The sequence below is a fragment of the Thamnophis sirtalis genome, unplaced genomic scaffold (genome assembly GCF_051295495.1).
Source record: "Thamnophis sirtalis isolate CommonGarterSnake01/CBP01778 unplaced genomic scaffold, rThaSir2_p1.2 scaffold_8, whole genome shotgun sequence".
Taxonomy (NCBI): Eukaryota; Metazoa; Chordata; class Lepidosauria; order Squamata; family Natricidae; genus Thamnophis; species Thamnophis sirtalis.
The window spans coordinates 17406048-17430959 of NW_028261388.1; the positions used below are offsets into that span (position 1 = coordinate 17406048).

General features: G+C 38.3%; 1 protein-coding gene across 8 annotated transcripts in view; it reads left to right on the forward strand.

Annotated features, from left to right (window-relative positions):
- Nucleotides 1–20918, forward strand: part of GRIA4 (glutamate ionotropic receptor AMPA type subunit 4) — a 291186-nt gene extending 270268 nt beyond the window's left edge. For 2 of the 8 annotated variants that reach the window (XM_087721153.1, XM_014071708.2), the window contains 4 exons: nucleotides 3737–3851; nucleotides 9252–9386; nucleotides 19630–19770; nucleotides 20719–20918. In XM_087721153.1, the coding sequence (XP_087577279.1) occupies nucleotides 3737–3851; nucleotides 9252–9386; nucleotides 19630–19770; nucleotides 20719–20796 (469 nt within the window). In that variant the 3' untranslated portion in view covers nucleotides 20797–20918. Of the gene's footprint in view, nucleotides 1–3736; nucleotides 3852–6946; nucleotides 7077–9251; nucleotides 9500–10797; nucleotides 10876–19629; nucleotides 19771–20718 lie in introns of those variants that run through there. The other 6 variants (XM_014071709.2, XM_087721152.1, XR_015697457.1 and 3 more) reach the window with 6 other exon arrangements.
- Nucleotides 20919–24912: the final 3994 nt, after the last annotated feature.

Consider the following 24912-nt stretch of genomic DNA (forward strand, 5'->3'; position numbering starts at 1 on the left):
ACTATATGTAATGAGGAATGCAATGTGGTTAGATCGTTTAACCAGTTTAAGCTTAACTGCAGAATAGACATGCTCAAAATTCTCATTTATTTTTCCATTACCTTTTATTTTCATTATTTCCTTTATTTGCTGTGAAATTGTTTACGGATATGGCTAATCAGCTACTAAATAACCCTCTCATAAACAGCCTTTATTTAAAAAAAAAAAAAAAAACTACCAGTGTCAAAAGCCATTTGCAAATTCTTTCTTAAAAATTAAAACTTTTTTCTTCCAATAGTTAAAGATGACATTTGCCCAAGATGAATATGGCTTTTTTTTAATATGCATGTTTTATTCAAAGGGAAATTGCTATATCCAACTAATGTTTCCAATTATCAGTTGATACAGTACATCACTAAATACTCAGGAAACTGATTTAATTGAAAATTCTACCTGTTTTTGATTTCCTTTTGCTGTCCCCTTTATTCAGCATCCAGAAAATAATTTTTCCACCCAGAATTCTAAAAGGAAGATACCTTAATATGACTAATCATTTTTTCAGAAGGGCTGTGGAGAATTAATTTACATCCTCTCAGCAAGTGTAAAGATGTTAAATCCAAGAAACTATATTGTATGCTGATTTTTCAATCAGTAATCTTTTTCAATATCTAAATAGAATATTAAATTCACTGTGAAGATATTTTCGGTAGAAGTCTCTAATCAAGGGACTGCCTGCTTATTAATAAATGACAATTTAGAATATATTTCAGACTAATATCCCAAAAGACTTAAGAGAGTATTTTGCGGTAACCATGTTTGTTATCCTCCTTTTAATTTTCAATGGTTAATATACCAATTAAAAAAGGATAGGAATATTTTACCAAATTAATCAATGTTCCAGAACAAAAATACTATATGAAATAACTTCTAGGTCATATAAAACAACCTTGTTTTATAAATACCCTAGCTATCAGATTTCTTTGAGAAATCTGATACTATAATATCAGATTTCTTTGGGAGAAATACCATAAGTGTCCAATAATTCAAAATAATAAGATGGAGTCAAAATCATTTTGCATGTATATGTTGCATTTCTATAGATTTAAAACTGAATCAGTAACAATTTTAAAATCCATAGAAATGTTAACATAGATTAAAAATGGTCTTGGGCACTTCACTCTTTTTTCCATGGCCCTCTGTACTATTAAGGATGTAATTTAATGGATGACAACAGCAATTCTAAATTAGTAATATGTGTTCATTGAAGAGAGTGGTGTGGTGGCCTAGGAGTGCCAACTCAGGTTTAGCATTTTGAATAAACTCAACTTAATATTATGCATTCATTTCCTACTTTTCACTCTACACCAGGGGTGTCAAACTCAATGTCATTGAGGGCTGCATCAGAGTGGTGTTTGACCTTGGGGGGGGGTTGTTGCCAGCTCAATGTCATTCATGTTTGGTTTGATTTGCTTTTAGTTTGTTTTGCTAGTCATCTGCCAGCAAAAACGAAGGCTGGGGGGCCACATGCAACCCCCCTGGGCCCCACTGCAGCAGCCTCCTGGAGACCTCTGCCAGTGAGAACGGAGCCCAGGAGGATTATGTGAGGCCACCCCAGGTCCCATTTTTGGCCATGATGCCCTCCTGCAGCCCTCTGCCAGTAATTACCTCTCCCTCTGAAGGAATTTTCTCTATTTTCCAATTTTGTGCAAATACAATTCTAGCTGCAGTCACTACGTGAATAATCAAACATACATTTTCTTTACTATATTTCTCTGATAAAATACCTAACAAAAACAGCTCTGCTTTTAAATCAATATGTTGCTGTGTCATCTTCTCCAACCACATATGAATTTTTGCCCAATACTTTTTTGCCTCTGCACATGTCCACCATATATGATAATATGATCGCGGTGTCTGGGAAATAAACTTCTCGATGACCATCTTTCCCTAGGACGGTGATGGTGAACCTTTTTTGTAAAAATGTGCCAAAATTGTGTGTGTGCTATCGCACATGTGTGCATGCCCACACCCACAATGTAATGCGTCCCACCCACCTGCACATTCAAGCGCAACCCTCCCTGGAGGCTTTCCTGAAACTTGGAGAGGGTAAAAACAGTAGCAGTAGACTTATATACCGCTTCATAGGGCTTTCAGCCCTCTCTAAGCGGTTTACAGAGAGTCAGCATATTGCCCCCAACAATCTGGGTCCTCATTTTACCCACCTCGGAAGGATGGAGGGCTGAGTCAACCCTGAGCTGGTGGGATTTGAACCGCTGAACTGCTGATCTAGCAGTAGCTTGCAGTGCTGCATTTAACCACTGCGCCACCTTGGCTCAGCCTCTCCCCACCCACCAGAGGCCCTTTAGAAGCAGGAAATGGATCATTTCTGAAATTCTGGTTGGCCCGCTGGGCCAGTTTTTCGGCCTCCCCAGGCTCTGGAGGCTTTCCTGAAGCTTGGGGAGGGTGAAAAACAGCCCAACAGGCCAACCGAAAGTTCATTTCTGAATTTTCCCCAATCATTGCTGTTGATTTGTACTTTATTTACCTCATGTTTCTCCGCTCTGATATTCCCAAATGGAATATCGGAGCCGAGGTGGTGCAGTGGTTAGGGTGCAGGCCACTTCAGCTGACTGTTATCTGCAGTTCAGCGGTTCTAATCTCACCAGCTCAAGGTTGACTCAGCCTTCCATCCTTCTGAGGTGGGTGAAATGAGGACCCAGACTGTGGGGATGATATGCTGACTCTGTAAACCACTTAGAGAGGGCTGAAAGCCCTATGAAGCAGTATATAAGTCTAACTGCTATTGTTATTGCTATTATAAAATGCGTTATAAAATCTCAGAATTCCTTGGCAGCAGATTGCAACCCTTAAAAAGCGACAAAGCTGGAAACCTTAGTGCTAAATTTTCCAGACTCTCTACAGTTCTGCTCACCTTCGGCCTGCCCCAGTGTCTTTTCCTGGTTTGTCATTCTTCCCTTAAAGATGAAGCTGGGTTGGAAACAGCCACACCAGCTGACAATTCTGGGGTGGAATTCCTAATGGAAAACACTAGACAAGTGTTCCATAACAGAATGTAATCATAAGTACTTTTAACTCTCTTGTTCATTAATTCATACAAAATTAAATCTATTTTAAGTCACATTGAGCGATGTGAATGCTTAAACTTTTTTTCACACTGGAAGCGATGATATAAAACTCTCCGGATATTTGCCTCCTATGAAATTTTAGCAATAGATAGGATGCATATGCCTGGCTACAATAAAATAAAATAAACTCGGTTGCTTGTACAAAAGCAGGCAATTCCAGTTTGATGGAATTTAACGAAAGTAATGTCATTGGTAACAATAAAGCCCCTTAACTACTTTCTAAGATATTGAAAAGATACCCAGATCGCATCAGAGAAGATCCTTTAACCTTTTCTTACACACAAACACACATTCTGATTAAATATTGAATGTGTATGTGTATATTTTCAAATTGGATATTTGTTCTTGAGTTCATTACCATATTGGAAAAACATGATCCGTCAAGTTTTTTTTAAAAAAATAAATAAATGCCCAGAATGCATATTCCCCTCCACAAATTTGCTTTCTTTCTCTCTCTCTCTCTCTTTTTTACAGGAATCTTGTGGCATACGAATGAGAGGTTTATTTAGTGCATAGATAAAAGCTTTTTTAAAAAAAAAAAAAATCCTCATTTCTTCTAACATCTTTAACAGCTATGCAGTTTCTTACAAGATATGTTTTATCGTTTCAAGAAATGCTGTTAACCTGGCAGTTTTAAAACTGAATGAACAAGGCCTCTTGGACAAATTGAAAAACAAATGGTGGTACGACAAAGGAGAATGTGGCAGCGGGGGAGGTGACTCCAAGGTTAGCCTCAATGTCACCAAAGCGGGTAAACAGAACTGTTGAGTAATCGGTGCGTCTGCTGCGGTCCCTCTTTCCTGCTCGCCAGACCCAACGGTGTCCTGCGGCACTGTGAATACATTGCCAACCAACATCCAGATGTATGCAATTACTGTCAAAGCAAAAATATTTGCATCCTAATCAGATTTCCTTTTTGACCAAGGGCAGCTGGTTTGTCTTGAAGTCCAAATTGGAGTTTTTTCTTATCATTTTGGCAATTGCTCAAGAAATTCACCTTTTAAAAAAAAAGTGAACCATTCAGGAATAATATCTATCTCCAAAATAAGTTTCCTGAACCAGAAGATAGATAAAGGCTGATAACTTAACATGTGGCATAGTTGCAAATAATTAGTGTTATGATTAAGGGCTATACAGGTTTAATCTCATCCCTAATTCCTTAAAGGAAATAAATCCTTTTCATCATGCATCTTTTATCAAGTATTTTTCTTGTCCTAGAATAATTCTTCATTAGGACAGATTTGCAGAATGCTGGTTTGAAAGTGGGCCTATTGGAGTTTCTTAAAAAAAGAAAGTTGAGAAGGATAATCCTACTCTACTATTTGGTTGTGTCAACAGAAGAGGATATCTGTAACTCAAGGTTGAACTGTGGACTTCTTGATGTTCTCCGAGCTGGTTGTTTGCTTGCAGACATTCCATTACCCAACTAGATAACACCATCCATGTTAATGAGTGTGGGGTTTGCAGTCTTTTTATTTATAGTACACCCCTATCAAAACTGGTAGGAGAAGCTACTAAATATAAACAGACAACAGGTAGCCCTCCCTTAACAATGAAAATTGGGAGCAGAATTTTTGTCACTAAGCAACGGAGTCCATAAAGTATGATTTAATGTGAATGCACTGCTTACATTCCAGCACTTTTGATTACTGACATATAAGAGAATCACTGCAGGATGTTAAGCGAGGATGTCATGTGGCTGCCTTTTGCTATTTTCTGCAAGTTTCCCCATTGACTTTGCTTATGGGAAGCTGGCAAAAGAGATCCCAAATGGCAATCACATGAGCATAAGACATTGAGATGTTGTAATCATGAGCAGGACATGAAGCATTCAGATCATATGAACATGGGGATGCTATGAGGGCTGTAAGTATAAAGACCAGTTGTAAGTACCACTCATTCAGCACCGTTGTAAGTTTGAATAGTCAGTGAACAGGTGATTATTAAACAAGGACTACCTGTAGAAATATTGCACTCCCTCACTCTGATAATGTTATCTAGAAAGGCAATGAAACTTCTGCAAGCCCAGAGAACACTAATAATTCCACAATTCAAGTTATCCTCTTGAATGCTATAGTTGACACATACTACAGCTTGTATAATTCACTTCATCAAGTCAAAATGTTCTCCTGTTGAGTACAAGAAAAGACAGTCAGCAATGTTATAGTTATGTAGCTGAGACTTCCTTTTGTAAGACATTATTCAGAAACACCTCACAAAGTCAATTACTTCAGAAACGGATAAGGCTAATCTGTACTATGCCCTTTTCATTCGGTTAACTTAATGGCTGGCGGGTTTACTTAAAGATGGTTGACTGTGTTCATATATCATCAGAGGCATCAGCAGCTAACCACAATGATGCCAAAATGACAAACTGTATGCTGTGACATCACAGTGCAGGCTCCACTCTTTACATGCTTGCACAGTGCAAATATGGAAGGGATAGACTTTATATCATGACATGTCACCTGCTGTCTTTGTTCTGAGGCCATGCATAATACGTTGATCCAGGTCAGGTGAAAATAGATATATCATCTATGACATGCTAATATTAGTTATAAACTTTGATGAGGTTTTGTGGGTGTGTTGTGTTGTGTTGGTATTTTTAAACACAATTTGGTTCATAGAAGGTTCAATGTATTATGCAGACTCAGAAAAAGGAATTAATAACATTTGATTTCCAAAGTTTCTTTTAAAGATTAAGCTCTGTCCCTTAAAACACTTTGAACATCTAAAATTAAATAGTTATGAGATCACATGAACAGACTTCTCCTTGGTATCATTTCAACAGCTCTGTACATTTGTAATTCAGATTTTTTTTTTACTGAATAGCAGATCTTTACATTCTATTATTACAATTACTGACATTAGTGGTCATAGAATAGAATAGAAAATAGAATAGGAACAGGAACAGGAACAGGAACAGGAACAGGAACAGGAATAGGAATAGGAATAGGAATAGGAATAGGAATAGGAATAGGAATAGGAATAGGAATAGGAATAGAATAGAATTCTTTAGTGCCCAAGTGTGATTGGACACACAAGGAATTTGTCTTTGGTGTAGATGCTCTCAGTGTACATAAAAAAGACAAGAAACATTCATCAAGAATCATAAGGTACAACTCTTAATGATAATCATAGGGTACAAATAATCAATCGGGAAACAATTCAGAAACAAATCATAATCTCATTTTAAAATATTGTCAATTGCTTAAGGCTGCTTAATTACTGAAATATCAAATTCCAAACATGCTACTAGCATAAAAAAATAAAGTAAATAGTAACCAGGTTAGGTGTCCTGTACAAACCATCCCACATATCCTAGATTCTGAAAAACATAACAGTTGCAATAAATACATATTGTGAGTCTAAGCACTTTTACTCGGCTGTAGATCCCATTGAATTCAATAGTCTGTTTTGGCTTGCAGCCTAAACTGTTCAGCTGACAATTTAGACTTATTTTGAGGTTAATAGCTAGGCATCCATTTATTTTTTTTTAAAAAAGAAGCAAAAGCAGGAAAATTCTCAAACTACCTGACAATCCATTTCACGTATTAAGGATTATTGAAGCCAATAGTTTTGGGTTTACAGTAATTGCAGACAATTTATTTAAAACTTCACCCAGCAGGACGCGCCCATTACTTGAAGCGATGGAGCAGGTCCCATTGGTATAGCTGTCTCTGACCTAGGCCTTCTCTGTACATGGTGTAACCGCCACTGTGGCCTGTGCTCCATCACTTTGCCATGCGATTCTATGTAGTATTGCTTGAATAACATAAAATAACATATATAATGTTATTTATGTTATTTCCCACGTGAAGAACTCCTGTAAACCTTGCCGTTTTGAAACTCAGTGAGGCAGGCGTCTTAGACAAGCTGAAAAACAAATGGTGGTACGATAAAGGTGAATGTGGACCGAAGGATTCTGGAAGTAAGGTCAGTTGCTGAAGTTCGGGGGCCTATTGTTATGTTCACGAGGGAGTTATTGGTCACTTAGAAATGGAAATAAGTCAGGTATTGGAAGAACCATCATATTGAAGAGGTTAATTTTGTCTCAGCTCAAAATTGTATTCCATTAATACTGCTGTAAAATAATCCATGTTTCAACTCCACTTATACATATCTGCATTCATCAAGACAGCACACATTCATATACATACACAAACACACACACACACACACACACAAACACACACACAAAGAAAGAGAACACGTAACCAAAAGCTTTTTCCATCAATAATAAATCCTTTCAATTTTAATTTGCCCAAAGTGTTTTCTACATCGTTCCTTATTCTCAATTTGTAGACATGAAACCCCTAGATTCAGAATGCTTCCTGTGGAATAATTTGGAATATTTCTATGAGATCTGAAGATAATCCTTATTTAATATGTGCCATTTTCTCACTACACAGTACCGGCGTTCCATTGTAACTCTTTTATGGAGCTGACTCTTTCTCTAGAGCAGGGGTGTCAAACTCACATTGTCACATGATGTATCACACCTTTTTCCCCCTTCGCTAAACTGGATGTGGGCGTGGCCAGAGTGTGACACATCTGGCCTGCAGGCTGCCAGTTTGACACCTCTGTTCTAGTGCAACTGATAGCTCACAAATGAATTCCCCAAATTTTTTTAAACAAATTAAAGGCTTCCCTTATTTATTTATTTTTTTGGTAACACTTGGAAATCTAAGATTATAAAGTTATGTATCCAAAATGAACGCCACTCATCAATTTTGCAATCTATAATTCAGATAAGGCATACTGTATTTAAAAATGTACCTTTACATTGTATTATTATAATAACGGGCTTTAAAGATCATTAAGATCAGTCCACTTACTCTCATTTCAAAATAGTAAAATATTGCTTGTTGGTTCAAGCGAGATCTACTAAGTTGCTTAATTAACAATACACGCTATAGTGTCAAACCCAAAACAGCTTGTTAGCCAAAGAATTAAGGTAGACAATCACTCATTTAAAATGCTATACTTTGCTATACCTGATATATATGCCAACCATACTAAAATGAACAATAAATTGTAACAATATCAGTTCACAATGTGAAAGCAATACAGTGGCTAAATATACACTTTTAACACTACGCTAAAGCTAATACGCCCATGTTTGGACTCAAAACTGGTAGACTTGTGAAGCACCAAACAAAGAACATTCTACACTTTTAAAAAAAGCACAATCATGGGGAAAAAAAACCATATTTTGATGTTTCCCACTGTTTATCTAGTGACCCAAGGAATGTTACTAATGTTTTTGTGGCGCTCCTGACTTTCACTGTAAACCAGATTGCAACTCACTGATTAAGTAAGATTGGAAAGAGTGCCGTAACAGCACAGTAGGACATTAGAGAGTAGCAGTTGAAGAAAAAGATTCTTTGTGCCCAATCTATTAGCTGTAATAGAAAATGCATTTTTGCTGAGTTTAGAAAACACACTGCAAGTAATATTCATTAAAAATTATACTTCACAAGTGTTTGGAAAACTTCTCAGATGTTTTGTTATCTCTTATGACCCTGGGCATCTAACGAAAAGGAAAATGTATAGATTGATAAGCTCATTAGTGATTTTTTTTTTTAAAAAAAGAAGAAGCTCATAATCTAAGCCACAATGAGACATTAAGCCAGCTATGTTTGAAGGCTACTGCATTTAATTGCCTAAAACTATTTCACCGTTACTCACACAGTAGCTAAGGGACTCCTGTTGCAAAGGGTTAATTAAGCGTATGTCAACTTTTGCAATTTTTTTTTTCAAAATGGGTTTACATGTCTTATATGTGTTTTAGGGTGTACCTTCAATAATTTGAAAGGTCTTTGTTAGTTTGGCACAGACTTGGTTAAATTTTCCTATTTATGTAAATGAAGCTGTTCCTTAGACCAGTGGTCTCCAACCTTGGCAACTTTAAGACCTGCGGACTTCAACTCCCAGAGTTCCTCAGCCAGCTTTGCTGGCTGAGGATCTCTGGGAATTGAAGTCCGCAAGTCCTAAAGTTGCCAAGGTTGGAGACCACTACCATAGACCACCCTCTGTCCCTTCTATTTTTGTAGACTGCTGTTTTGTTTTGTGCTTCCAGCTATTTGTTCCTGGAATATAACGCTCTCCCTTCTGTTTCCCCAGGACAAGACCAGCGCTCTGAGTCTCAGCAACGTTGCGGGCGTCTTCTACATTCTGGTTGGCGGCCTGGGGTTGGCCATGCTGGTGGCTTTGATAGAATTCTGTTACAAATCCAGGGCCGAGGCGAAGAGAATGAAGGTGGCAAAGAGTGCACAGACTTTTAACCCAACTTCCTCGCAGAATGCCCAGAATTTAGCAACTTATAGAGAAGGTTACAACGTATATGGAACCGAGAGTGTTAAAATTTAGGGGTAGGACTTAGGGCCCTACTACAGTGAGTGGGTGATGCATCATTTTGTCATGCATTGTTGTGACCTGTCTGTTCAGTGGTGATTCCTGCTTGCTTCTCAACAGAGCTTCCTCCTTTTTGAGGAGGGAGGCGGGGGGGAAAACTGGTTAATTTTGGCTGCAGATGTTTAGTCTATACATATATATGTTGCTAATAGACATCTGCATTGCAAGGATTTGTTAAATGCATCTATATATGTATATATGTATATGTATCTTTTGTGTGTGTATATATATATAGATAGATAGAGATGACACACTGTTTTATTTTATTTTTATAAAAACAAGAGACATTTTCTGCTCTCGGACAGATTGGATTTTGTGGTGAGAATACAGAGCTTTGTAGAGAAAGGAAAAAGTTGAAGCAAGGTGCTAGGGGGTGGGCTTGCAACTTTTGTTCTAAATTGCTCTTGGTTTTGTCCAGGAAAGCCTCAGTATTAGAGGACTTGACTTGAGAACATTGGTTTCTTCTGCCTTTTGCAGCTCCCTGTGGGATCTGTAGCATAGATCAGTTCTTCCCCATTTGCCCGTCCCTAAATATACTGACCTAAGAAATCCCTACCTTTTCATCCCATTAAAGATTGCTGGCCGGCATCTCTAGAATTGTAATATCCTCTGGAGGAAGCTAGAGTCAAGAAATCTCATTCCAAGAGTTGATGTCGATAATTAGGTTGAAATCCTATGCATACTTACTTTGGAATTAGTCCATCTAGCCCAGTACTGTCAATAAATCCCAGACAGTTTCTACCTAACGGGAGATGCAAGGGCTAAACTTAGGATTTTTACATTCCTTCCCTTTCGATAATGACAGCCTTTATCTCAGATGGCTTTAAAAGAGGATTACCTATAATATAGGATCACACATAATAGTAAGCCTGGATCTTTAGCCAGGGTTGTTTGAACCAACCTTAATTACCTCACTCACAATTAACATTAAGCCATCATGGATGGATTCTCTTATGCGAAGCCCAAAATAAACCATAGTCTGGATGGATGTGATGTTTGAATCCAGCCTTTAAGTATATTACCCATTATGTTCTACACAACCACCTGATCGCAAGCCCTAGAAACATCATTTCTAGAGGCCAACCCTAGCTATAGTAGGAATAGGATGCTGGACTAGATGGACCATTGCTCTGAACTAGAAGAGCTTTATATTCTGAGATGTTCTTATTTAAGGTGACTGACTTCTGAGTAAATTTGCATAGGATTTGACTATTAGTTAAGTCTATTGCATTTATACCCTGCCTTTGCTCCGTAGAGCTCAAGTTGGCTGTGCTTCGTTGACCAGGAGCATCACCTGCAGTTCTGAATGCCACTGCAAATCTCCTCAGTACAGGTTAGGTGTAGACGACAAGCGAAGCTGCAGACTTCACTCATGGCAAAGAAGCATCAATTTATCTCTTCTCACTTGCTGGTCCCTTCCCACCCATACCCACCTCCATTGTGGTTTCATGTCATTGATTCATTCTGGAAACCTGTGAGAATTGCAACATAAAATGATGGCCCAGATTCTTTGCATACTTATCTATCGGCCCCATCTGAACTGAACAGAACTCACATCTCAGTAGACATGAACATAACTGTATGTGCACTAATTCGCCCTCTTAGGTTGGATAACGGTAGCCATGGGCATCTGCAGGAAGGGGGCAAGTGACAAAACATGCATCATTGTGTCATGGCTGTGAAAGCACCAGCCATTATATGTGTACTTTTGCATGTGTACGTACAGAAAGACAGAGCTTACATTGTGATGTGTGTTTTGTCATTTTGGTGTTGTTGGAGTTCCAAAAGGATGCATATGGATCTAGAGGTGGATAGAAAAAGCAGGATATTCTAGATGGCGTAATAAAGTAAGATTTAGGGATGACAGAATAGCAGTATTCCAATATCTCAGGGGCTGCCACAAAGAAGAGGGAATCAAGCTATTCTCCAAAGCACCTGAGGGCAGGACAAGAAGCAATGGGTGGAAACTAATCAAGGAGAGAAGCAACTTAGAACTAAGGAGAAATTTCCTGACAGTTAGAAAAATTGAGCAGTGGAACAACTTGCCTCCAGAGGTTATGAACACTCCAACACTGGAGGTTTTTAAGAAGAGATTGGATAACCATTTGTCTGAAATGGTGTAGGGTTTCCTGCCTAAGCAGGGGGTTGGACTAGAAGACCTCCGAGATCCCTTCCAACTCTGTTATTCTATTCTATTCCTGATTTCAGAAGCAATGTTTTACAGATTGGAGACAGATCTTGCAGTCTTTCATTAGTGGTAAAAAAAGAAATACTTGCGCAACTTCATTTTGCACAAATGCACAATCAATCACCCTGAGAGTCTAGGATTGATTGTAAGGTAGCAGTCAGGCATCACACAATCAGCAAATGTGCTTCAGGATTGTTCATAATAGTATTGCAAAGGACATTCAGGCACAAAAACTCAGTTTCATGCTGCAGCTGTTTGACCGTCTCTAGCACCGTTGTTTCTACAGGTATTTTTAGTGCAAGCCTTCAGATATTAACATGCCCACCTTATGTCATTTTACTCTTACAATTGCAAGTTTGAATATAAATCAAAAGGCAAACATTGGCTATTCAGATACAGCCTCATAAGAACGTATTTCACATGGCTTGGGAAGCTATGCCCATTGAGTTGCATCCTGATTTGCATTCTCTAACTTCATGGCTTATCTCCAAAAGAAGCAACTTCTCTAGAGAGCTGAGCCTTCAAGCAGCTGTTTCAAAAGCTGATGTTAGATGCCTATTGAAACTCTCTGAACCACAGGAATTTTAATCAGCTTCAGTTATGATATTGGCAAGTTAATACATGTGCAGGGTACGACCCCGTGTGGCCATATCTTTTTCCCCTTCTCGTGTGTTCTATTTATGCCTTTCTCCTTGTGAAATAATGTGTGGGAGAGGTGAGGAAGACCCAGTCACTCATCTGTCAGCATTCCAAGTAATGCACCCATTGAAAATAGAACACCAAGGCAGGTAGATTCTTCAAAGAATAGTTTATTGGATATATCATATTGGCATAACTGGGGAAAACCCACGGTTTTCACCTATTTAAAATTGGAAGTTTTCTCCTTCCCCCAAGTCTTCAGTCACATTGTTCAGTAAAGGTGCTGGCCGGTTGCTTGGTTACTTCACTTCTCCTCTCTCAGCCACCTGTTGGAGTGGCCTTGGTTCCCGCAGGAAAACTTTTTGTTTTGACTGCAAAGGCCCATTAACTATTTTCCCCTCCCTGTCCCCTCTTCTGCCTTGTGGCAACCCTGAAGCCACAAAGATGATCTCAGTCAGGTTCGTTTCAGGGTTGACATCGTCTATCACATGTAGATGTGTCTGGACTAAACATCTTAACTTTAAATTATGGTTAAAGTTACTCTTGAAGGCATGGAGATTTTTGATAAATTGCTAGCAAAGGAAGTACAATCTGAAATGTATTGGAATCACCTCCCTTACTTTTTTCAAGTTGATCTCATTACTTTAATTGCCCTCAACTCAATCATCTTACCTTCTCCCACCACATTTGACTTGCTTCTTTCCTTCTCTGGGCTAGGCTTTGTACACACAGAGATACCCGCACCTACGTAGGACTTAAGAGTCCTGTAATTGTTGCTGCCATTACTAGTAGTATGGAAAAAGCACACATTTGTTCCGATTTTCATAATTCCATCCACACAACTTCTCATCCATTTTGCAATCTCTGTGCAATCCTGACATTTTGGATTCCAAAGTGGGGGAAACGGTGCCTTGTTTTTATTGGATCATCCCGCCATCATGCTATCTTTTCAAGAAAGCAAACATTTCCTGCAACCACAGCCAGCCACAACATTTGCATGCCAGGCTAAGCATGGGATGTCTCCCCATTTGAATTCAGATGTGATTCCTCTCTTAATTATTATCGCACGAAGGACTTGGGTATTTTGTTCCTCTAAGCACTTCATTGTTTCCATAATATTTTAAATCTTTCTATTGGCTAACCATTGTAGATTTTGGCTGGGATCTAAAGAGCTGCTTCCAATGCTTTCTTCAAGCTGGCATCCTCTGGAGGTTTTGGCATCCCAATGCCCATAATTTGCAGAGAGCCTTTGGAGAATGCCATGTTGAAGAAGACATGTTGAATTCAATGTTCATAGTACTGATATACTGTTGCTTGTTTTCCTTTCCCAGTCTGCAGCCTCTCTAGCTGCCCACACTGATCTGAAAAAGCAAATAGGAGGAGTTCCCTCCTGATGTTTCTTTGGGAATAAAGAGCCACTCAGAGTTGCGCTGGCAAGATGGGCAGTTCTAGAAGTGGTCTAAATAAAAAAATAATATGTCAAGTAATATGATTCATGTAATATGGAAAACCAGGAAAACTGCAGTTGGGTCTGCAAGAAAGCCACATACCCTTTAGCCATCCATCAATCTATGGAGATTCTCAATCATCCAGATCCAGGTTGTCTGAAGGGTACTTTTCCAAAAAGCAACTGTACTTAACTTGGGTTTTTTTTTTCTTGAAAACATTTTGCTTCTTGGAAGAGAAGTGAACATTTTTCAAGAAAAAAAGCTGAGAAATTCCATGTGTCTTTAGGAAAAACACCTTTAGCCAGGGGTGGGCTTCAAAAATTTCAGCAATGGGTTCTCCGTCCTGTTGCTGGGTGGACATGGCCATGGTGGGTGTGGCCTAGTTGGCCTCTTGTACCATGGTGGGGGGCGTTTTCACCTTCCCCAAGCTCCAGAGGCTTTCCTCAAGCCTCTGGGAGGGCAAAAACTACCTCCCCCAGGCTCTGGAGACCTTCCAGTAAGCCAGTTTTCCCTTTTCCCGAGCCGCTGCACAGGCCCTACACTTACCTTGCATCCCAAACGGACCATATGGAGACTTCTGGGAGGGGCACCACGGCTCTAACTAAGCATACAGCTGTTGCTTTGCTGGTAGCCCTGTGATTCATGGTTCCACCACAAAACCGTGTTCGACTACAGCGCGCTCGACAAAACCGCGTAGCTGACGTCATCAGGGCAAAAACAGCGTGGAGACAGAAGCACGCTGTAAACGCTAAACCTAAAATTAACCCCTAAACCTAAACCTAACCCCCCTAAACCTAACCCTAAACCTAACCCTTAACCTAACCCTAAACCTAACCCTAAACCTAACCCTTAACCTAACCCTAAACCTAATCCTAACCCTTAAACTAACCCTAAACCTAACCCTAACCCTTAACCTAACCCTAAACCTAACCCTAACCCTTAACCTAACCCTAAACCTAACCCTAAAGCTAACCCTTACCTTAAGTTGAATCAGCTTGCTTTCAAAGCGCTATTTAAAGCGCCCTTCTTTCTCCGCGCTCACTGTTGTCGCCCTGTTGATGATATCAGCGACGTGGTTTAATCGGGCGCGCTTTAGTCGAGCGCGGTTTTGTCATGCCACGGCAATTCATATACTGTATAGCTTCGTTCTAAACCACTATTGCACTCTCAGCTCCAACTATTTTCCTAATTTATCAGTAGTTGAAGCTCTGATTTCCAATTAAGAATGATGGAGACAATACCTATCGGGATACAGGTACTCCTTGAGTTACGACTATAATAATCACAGACCTAACTAATGATAGTCATAAATGGGCCAGTTATGTGATCAATTGGCTTTTATCATCTTTTTTTACAGCAGATGTTGAGCTAATTACCATGGTCGTTAAGTGAATATGTGGTCATTAAGTTAATGCCATGATTAAATGAACCAATAGTTTACAATGGGCGAGATTTTGCTGCAAACTGCAAGTAAATAATAGTTTTCAGCAAAACCAGTGTAAAATGTGGCCGTTTTGACTGTGGGATGCTGCAAATGGCTGTGAATGCAGCTTAGTCTACTGAGTGGACCAAAATGTGGTCACATGACTGGGAGGAAGCTGACCATAGGAACTTTGAATCTGGTTGTAAGCACCCCCCAAGTAGGTCCATCAGGACTTTGAACAATTGCTAAACAACCAGCCATAAATTGAGGACTACCTGTATTATTGGCAGATGTATATTCGCAACATAAATAGGTTCAGGGATGGTCCATATTATTGTGGTGCCTGATACAGAACAGTAAATTGAATAACTAGTATGATAGAAAACAGAAACAAAATTATCCTGATTAAAGAAATGGGTTGAAAATAACAAGAAGAAATAGAATACAGACAAGTACAAAGTGCCTCACTTCACTTAGAATAGTTTCCTTAACTTTTGGCAACTTTCATGTGTGGAATTCAACACCCAGAAATTCTCAGTCTGCATACTGATTGGGGATTTCTGGGAATTGAAGTCTACACATCTTAAAGTTATCAAGGTTGAGAAGTTAGAAAAAAATATATCAAATGGGGACACTTGGCTTGATAACTGTATGCATGGAAAAGAGTTGACACAAAAAATGCAAAAATTAGTTTAGGTTGCATCAATAGAAGTATAATTTCTAAGTTACAGGGAGGAAATCTCTAACTTATTACACCCTAGTCAGACTTTTCCGGGGACGCGGTGGCTCAGTGGCTGAGATGCTGAGCTTGTCGGTCAGAAAGGTTGGCAATTTGGTGGTTCGAATCCCTAGTGACGCAAGCTCCCGTTACTTGTCCCAGCTTCTGCCAACCTAGCAATTCGAAAGCATGTAAAAATGCAAGTAGAAAAATAGGAACCACATTTGGTTGGAAGGTAACAGCACTCCGTGCCCCTTCAGCATTTAGTCATACCAGCCACATGACCACGGAGATGTCTTCAGACAGTGCTGGCTCTTTGGCTTTGAAACGGAGATGAGTACCGCCCCTAGAGTCAAGAACTACTAGTCCATATATGCGAGGGGGAACCTTTTTAATCAGACATCAGGTGTGTCAAACTCATGGCATCCTGTCATGTGATGTATCACAACTCCCCCCCCCATTGCTAAAACAAATGGGCATGGCCAGTGCATGATGCATCCAGCCTGCAGTCCGCAAGTTTGACACCCCTACTTTACATCAAAGGCTCTATTCAGTTCTGGACACCACTTTCTAAGAAGGAAACATTCAGAAAAACACAAAGAATGAAAGTAAGAATGAATAGGAACCTGGAAACTAAACATTAGAAGGAAAAACAGTAATGTTAAACCTTAAAAATAAACGAGGAAAGGGATTATAACGACACTTTTTAAGTCAGGGGGTCTCCAACCTTGGCAATTTTAAGACTTGCAAACTTAAGACTTGAGGATAAAGCAAAGCAATTCTGGAAGTTGAAGTCCACAAGTCTTAAAGTTGCCAAGGTTGTAGACCCCTGTTTTAAGTTCCTGAAGGCAGGGAAGGAATTCACATTATATAAACAGTACTCTGTTTAAACAGAAGATGGGACGCATATAATGCTGATAATGAAGATTTTATTTGAGTGTTAGGAAAGAAAAGCTGTAGAGTAGGAGTAATTTGATAGTAGTCAAGGAAATTGGTGAACTCAGCATGATGGATTTTATTCATGCAAGCTTCTTTAGACCTTTTTTTTGAAAAGGATGCCTTAATCAGTATTCCAACATTGGGGAGAGTTTTAGACTCAATTCCCATAGAACCTCTTCCAACTATAGTTCTAGAAGTGGCAGTATATAGAATTCGTCAAAGTCAAACTGTGGAGTAACTAAAGGCAGCTAAATTATTTTGATCCATGAGTTGAAGAGGCTCACAAGATCCTCTCATCCCTGGCAGTAAAAAAATAAAATAATGATAAAATAAGGAATACAAGGTATCTCTTTCAAACTTGATTGATTTCAAAATAGTAAGGCTGGATTTCGATTAAATAAAAGCAACCAACAAAGCTATTTTTAAGCTCTTGCTTTGTTTGACACTGAAATCATAGCACACAGCAACTTGATCACTTGGTCCCACTTGCTACATTGCAATTATCTATGCCTGCATTTTTTAAAGGTTCGCTTTAAACAGACACCTAACTGCTTTTAAATATATCGCAGGGAGAAAAAAGTAAACAATAAGTTCAATAATAAATGATAGTAAACAAAGCAAAATGAAACAGCCCAGAAAATAACAGAAACAAAAACAAAGAAATAAAAAAGCTAATAAGGATTTATTCCCTTATTTATTAAACTTGTATGCCACTCATCTCACTGTTGAAGCGAATATTTATTGTTCAATATTTGTCGTATTATTCTTACCCAAGGTCATACAGAACTAATTTATCCTACCTTAATCTGCTGAATACAACTTTCTGTAAAGAAAATTAACTGTTGTATAGATTTAAGAATGTCATAATATTTTTCTAATCGCATAACTGATGTAGGAATTTCAGAAGTAATTAAGACATCGGGACCAACTTGTACAATGAAGGGATGATATTCAAGTTTAAATAACAATTTAAAATTTGACCAGATATCCCACAGTATTATTAGAAAGTCAGTTAGAGCAGCGTGGTGGCCTAGAAGAGGAGCTCTGACCTCATAATCAGAGGCTGTGAATTCTATCCTAGGTAGTTGCAGATTATTTCTCTCTCTGGGTACAATGAGAAAATATGTACTGTGAGTTCGGCATAGGCATAAGGAAGGCCATTGGCCAATAATTGCTCAACTCCATTCAGTCGCCCTGACTCAACCCCGATGCAAGAAATTGCAGGGCTGTTAAAAGGGGGGGGGGGAATAGAAAGTCATTTCACATGTGGATAATATAGGCATGATTTAATTGCCTATATTATCATTGAGCAGCCATAGAAATTCTTGTTTTAAAGAACTGAACAATACTGTAAATTGATTTAAAACAGGCGGGGAGAGACTGCCTGAATCTACCATAAATGACCCTCTTTTGTGTGTGTTTATACATAAATATTTTTCCCTGCTGTATGTTATACACTTGCTCTTTTGCATGTAATACCCATCCTTGACCAAGATTACCAAGTCAGTGTGTTTTAATAGCATACTTGGTTCAAGTCTTCTGTTAATATTCCTTTACACTAAAGTTGCAGCCCAATACCAACTACCCTTTCTTAGAAGAAAGGCTCATCAAACTTAATAGAACGTTTGACCAAATAAAAGCAAGGATCGCTCCAACCTTATAAAAAACAACTTTTACATTTGATTACACTGTTGAATTTGATGAACCTTACACCCAACTAAACAGAATCCTGGGTTGACAAAGTTAGGGAAAAGCAACGTTATTTGAGATGGGCTTTAAATTAGTTTTCTGCAATGGATTGAAATCAAGCTTAGCTTTAAAAATAGATTTGTGGGAATTAGTGGGACAAGTTATTGATGATTAACTCTTAAGCCCCAAAGATTTAATAGATGTATTATTGTAGGATATCAATTCATAATTGATAGAAGCTGTTATTTTTAGAAAGTGATATTTTCCATACTTTTGAGTGTCTTTAACTGAATGAAAAGTAGAGTAAGGGAGGAAATGAAAGATTAACTCCCAATGGCTTCATTTGAGAGAGGTTGGGCTATATTTAATTCTTCTCTTAAACAGATGGAACTGAAAAGAGCTTTGACTGAAACCTTTATCACTGAACTACACAGAAAATGTGATTAAAAAAAAAAAAACCTGGGCTTCTGTAGACAGTATCAGTATGATACTGTACCCCATTCTCAAGATCATTTGCAAGCAAGTACTATCTCAGGGGTTCCCAAACGTGGAAATTTTAAGACTTGTGGACTTCAATTCCCAAAATTCGCCAGTCAACATAGCCTAGCTGGCTGGAGAATTCTGGGAGTTGAAGTTCACAAGTCTTAAAGTTGCCAAGTTTGAAGACCTCTCGTCTATCTCATATTCTTATTGATTTTACATTTTTAGAAAGATAGAAGACAAAAGAATAAGGACCAATTTCTTAGGAAACTGGGCAACAGAGAGACATTTTGCATTTGTTACAGTCTTTTATTAAATTTTAATATAAATCAAACTCCCAGGTTAATATGTGAGAGCTTTACTTTTTTTTAAAAAAAAAAAAAAGACAAATTGCATTATTATTTTTATTATTACTATTATGATTATCACATAGCACAATAATGCAGATGTCTACCTACGGAAATTTTTCGGTGTTTGCTGTGTATTATCTTCCCAAGGAATAGATTCATTGTTAACACTTCCTTTTCTTCCCTCTTTCCCCTCTTCTCTTTCTTGCTTCCCAGCTGACCTTTTCTGAAGCCATACGAAACAAAGCCAGATTATCAATCACGGGAAGCATGGGAGAAAACGGTCGCGTTCTCACTCCGGATTGCCCAAAAGCCGTACACGCTGGAACTGCAATTAGACAAAGTTCAGGATTGGCGGTAATTGAATCCGATCTACCATAAAAACCAAAAAAATAATCGAGTGCCTTAATTAACCTGTGTCAGTGACTGACGGGAATACAGCACGGACTGTGACATGACACGGGAAATGTCCTTGATGAACTTAGAAACAGGCTGAGTATGGGAAGGGCATCAAAACGTGTCGTCAGCAGCCAATGCGTGCATGGTCTCAGTTCGGAAGCCCAAACTCAGATTTTTATATCAGGAAAAAGTTTGTGTGTATGTATGTCTGTCTGTCTGTATAGATATGTGATATATATTTATATATGCATATATATATCTATATATGCATATATGTGCATATATATGTATATGTGTATATACATTTATATGCATATATATATATACACATACACACATACATACATCTATATAGATATAGATATATATAAAATTCATAATTTAGTTTTGTGGGGGGGAGGGGTTGGGAAAGAAATATGAACAGCAAGAGATTTCTCTCACAAGGACTTGCCAATTTAGCGCATTAAAACTATGAGGAACAGACGTGAGGGAAGGCCGTGAGTCTTTCTGTCAGCAAAGTGGGGAGCCAGTGGCTGTAGAAATCAATGAACATATTAACCTGTGTCTCCAGATGAACAACAGTATACAATGGGAAGAATATCCAGCTGTGGAAACAAGTTTTAACTAAACTGTGAGAAGGAGGAAAAAAAAACATGTAAATCCTGTGGAAAAAAAAAAATTAAAAAATATGGGAACAAAAGAGGAATATTGAAACATGCTTGCTTTTTAATGGATGTAAATTCAGTAGTGGAGAACACAATTCTTTTTTCTAACCATCTTAGGGAACAATTCATTGCAATAACTGATATAAAATGGCATCACTGTAATAAATTTCAAAGACTTTTTTTTTTACATTGTTGGCCCTCCTCTCATTTGCTGTTACCGTCATTCTGTTCCATCATTCAGTGTTCGACGGATTTCCATCTGTCTAACTACAAGAAACCAACAAATGCGTTTAGAGAACACCATCAGTCTGCCGTGTAGAATCAAAGAGACTACGGGTCACTCATGTTACCGATATTATTTATAATCTTGTTCTGTGTAAAAAAAAAACCTGTGGTTTTTGTACCCACCAAAAAGGAATAAAATAACAACTGTTCTTTTAACACCTGGAGTGATTTTTCTGATATGAGGAACGCAATTCGCAGTGTTAAGACAAGTTATATTAACACAAAATTGTGTATCAATGACATGAAGTATGATGAGTATTTTTTTTAAGGATGGAAAAAGAATAACGTCTTTCAACTTTGCCATTGATTCAGTCCAACACAAGTAAACACACTGATACCAAATATGAACTTTAAGGCATGTGTATATGTAGACTGCTCAAGAGAACCTAAGCTGTGACAAGAAAAAAAAAAAAACTTTATACCTTGCATTCATTATAAAAATTAAACAGATATTATTCTGCATTTTATTTTACCCATTGCATCCCATTGCTTATTGAGAGAACTACAAGGAGCTTTATTTAATTTTAAATTTTCACTATGATCAGGAAAAGGTGTATTGAACTATTTCTTTGACTGCTGAGCTTAAACTGGATCATAGTTTTGTAATCGGTTTATGTTTTGAAACCATTGTTCAGTGGGATTTTTTGGCACTTTTGCAGGATTCAAGTATGTGAATGGAAGTTATCAGTCAGAAAGTCAGAAATGTATAAATACTTACTGTTAAAAGTTGGGAGCTGTTATGAATCTGTATCTAGACTTATGTGACATGTTCATAATTTAATTCCTTGATTGCTTTCTCGCCAAAGCTCCAGAAAATAATCATGATCACTTGAACAACTATTAAATTAAAATGTGGAATCTGAATTTGAAAAAAGGGACAAAGGTTAGTGATGTCATCCATTGCTAGCCAACCAATATCCTATTCACAATTATATTCTGGAACCACTGATCTAGTTTTCCTTATTCTCGCTGGATTCAACTGCACATCTATGTATATTTATATGCATACTATTTTTGTTTTACATTGATGGTAATTTTCTTTTTCTCAATAGAGGGCTAGATAAAGCTTTCCAAAACAAAATTCAGAAATAATTTATATCTTGCTGCTCTTCTTCTTCTTCTTCTTCTTCTTCTTCTTCTTCTTCTTCTTCTTCTTCTTCTTCTTCTTCTTCTTCTTCTTCTTCTTCTTCTTCTTTTTCTTCCTCCTCCTCCTCATTATTATTATTGTTATTGTTATTATGGAATTTTAGTTATTGATAAACTTTTATAAACTGTCTTCAGTTCTAACAGATAGTTTACAGCAAAGTAGAAGTAAAACATTGAAAGACTATAAAAACAAAGATTTATGAATCAGACTAAGATAACAGTGATACCTACGATGATGCCTACACTCAATACAGGTGAAAAGCAGACTGGAACAGCAATTTCTACAGCCTTGCAAAACGCAAGAAGAGATACAACCAAATTAAATCCAGAGGCAGGGTGTTCTATAGCATCAGTCTTCAACTAAAAAAAATCATTTTGCCTAATTCAGACATCATGTACTCTGTAAGAACAAAGGAGATGCTCACTCTCCACTAATAATGATTAATTTAACTCATTAATATGGCCACCCATTTCACGGAAGTGACTCTGAGCAGCTAATAACTTATTAAATATGAAGAAACCCTATTGGCCAAAGTAGATGTTCAGACTAGATAGATTGAATTTTTGTCAAGGCAATACTAAACGTCTCCCAGAGCTGTGCCCTGTAAGGCTTGAGGGATAATAATCAGGTCTTGCATTAGGCCTGGAGGGCAAAGAGTACAGTAACAGTAAAATTAGGGATTTGGTGAAGTTGTCCTGACAATAATCTGTCCACCATATTCTGTATATGCTGCAGCTTCCCAGTCAGTTCCAAAAAGTCCCACGTAGAATGCATTATGGTTGTTCAACCAACATGGGATATTGGAGGGCAATTGTTGCACTAGAAAGAAGGTTGATTGATTAAAACAGGGGTGCTTAGATATGACCTTGGGGCCACCCTGCAAACAGCGAAGGACTGGCCCGCACAGACACACACACCCCAGCTCTGTTTTTGGCAGAGCACTATAATAGGCTGTGGCAGCCAAAAATGGAGCCCGGGATGGCGGTACGCGGTCCTCACAAGCTCCATTTTTGCTGGCAGAGTGCTAGCAAAACAAACTGCTAGCAAAAGTGGCATTCGATCACATGAGTGAGGTGGAGTTGGCCATGTCCACCCTGGCCCCTTGAGGTCAAACACAACCCTAATGTGTCCCTCAATGAAATCAAATTTGACGCCCCTGGATTAAAAGGACTCGATGTCCTTTCAGTCTCAAAGAAAGCACTGTGAAGTGAAGGGGTTACAAATTAAACTTCCTGTGAAAGGAAAGGTAAAAAGTGTTTAGCGCTTTTACTAAACACGGCAGGAAACTAGAAAATGACCTGCCAAAATAATGGAAGTTGACATCTAAATTCTGGCACTTAGCTTAAAATCTTTCACTGAGAATCATGAACCAAAATTTCCACAAGATTTACCTCAATACTCCTTAGCCGAATTGGGAAGCCGAATCTCACTTGTTTTTAAAATGGATCTCAATCAAGTGCACATCCATTTCTGCAATGGAGTGTCAAATATAAGCAGGATGGCTCATTCATCCAACAATATCATACTGTTTTCAATGATATCTTCATTTTTCTCATGATGTGCAGTATTTCTCCTGAAAACACTTAATATTCCCAATTACTGTGGGAATTTTACTAATACGGTTTTCTTTAGGTGGAATCAGTGCTGAGTCAACAACAAAGACTCTTGGAAGCAGAAATGTAAAATTAAAAAGGTAGTAATGAATTTATGAAGATATCCTCACCAGAGCAAATGCTAATGTTCATTTATTTATTCCTCTGTAGAATTTGGCTGCTACAACACCCATTTAAATACTTTTTTTTTCCCTACCCAATTGAAGAGATACATTTTCTAGATACGTATTTACAATGGGGAAAATATTTAGGGAAGAAATAAAAAAAAATCTTCCCAAATATTTAAGGAAAGGAAAAGCTTCAAGCAGAATAAATAATTAGGCAGCCCATCCTCCGTTATTTTACTGCATATGCAGTGCAATGAATTGGTATACTCCCTCTTACAATAGCAATAGCAATAGCAGTTAGACTTATATACCGCTTCATAGGGCTTCCAGCCCTCTCTAAGCGGTTTTACAGAGTCAGCATATCGCCCCCAACAACAATCCGGGTCCTCATTTTACCCACCTCGGAAGGATGGAAGGCTGAGTCAACCTTGAGCCGATGAGATTAGAACCGCTGAACTGCAGATAACAGTCAGCTGAAGTAGCCTGCAGCGCTGCATTTAACCACTGCGCCACCTCGGCTCTCTTACAGTGACTGAGGCTGCTTGCACTGCAAAGCTTACCATTAGTTGCAGATTAGCAAACGCCAAGAAAGTTTGAAACAGAAGCACTAGCATCATGATTTTATATTTCTACCTTGTAAATATATATTTCCGTTATTATCTTCCCTGTCTTTTGTCTTCTTTACAGTATGCTATTCCTCAGCTTTCCTATATTCTCTATATAATGCTACTTACACCTGGAGTTAGCAATTACAAAGTTAACTTTGATGCAATATTAATATTGTTCTGAGATTCTCTGTAGCACAAGTCTGTTGTTGCTTAGAGATATTAATTTGTCCATGAAGTCAACATTAATTTGGTAATTAAACAATGCAATCAATTTTAGACAACAAGAGAGGTGTTACAGAATTGGAATGGCCAACTAATATATTTATATATCAGTCACTGAAAGTTTGCTTGTTCTGCTGTGATAAAGAGCCAAGGTGGCGCAGTGGTTAAATGCAGCACTGCAGGCTACTGCTAGATCAGCAGGTCAGCGGTTCAAATCTCACCGGCTCAGGGTTGACTCAGCCTTCCATCCTTCCGAGGTGGGTAAAATGAGGACCCAGATTGTTGGGGGCAATATGCTGACTCTCTGTAAACCGCTTAGAGAGGCCTGAAAGGCCTATGAAGCGGTATATAAGTCTACTGCTATTGCTAATTTCCTTTCCTGCCTATTTGCTACACCATTTAGTAGCTTTTATCTCTGTATTTTATGTTCTGAATTTTCCAGTCACTTCTCCA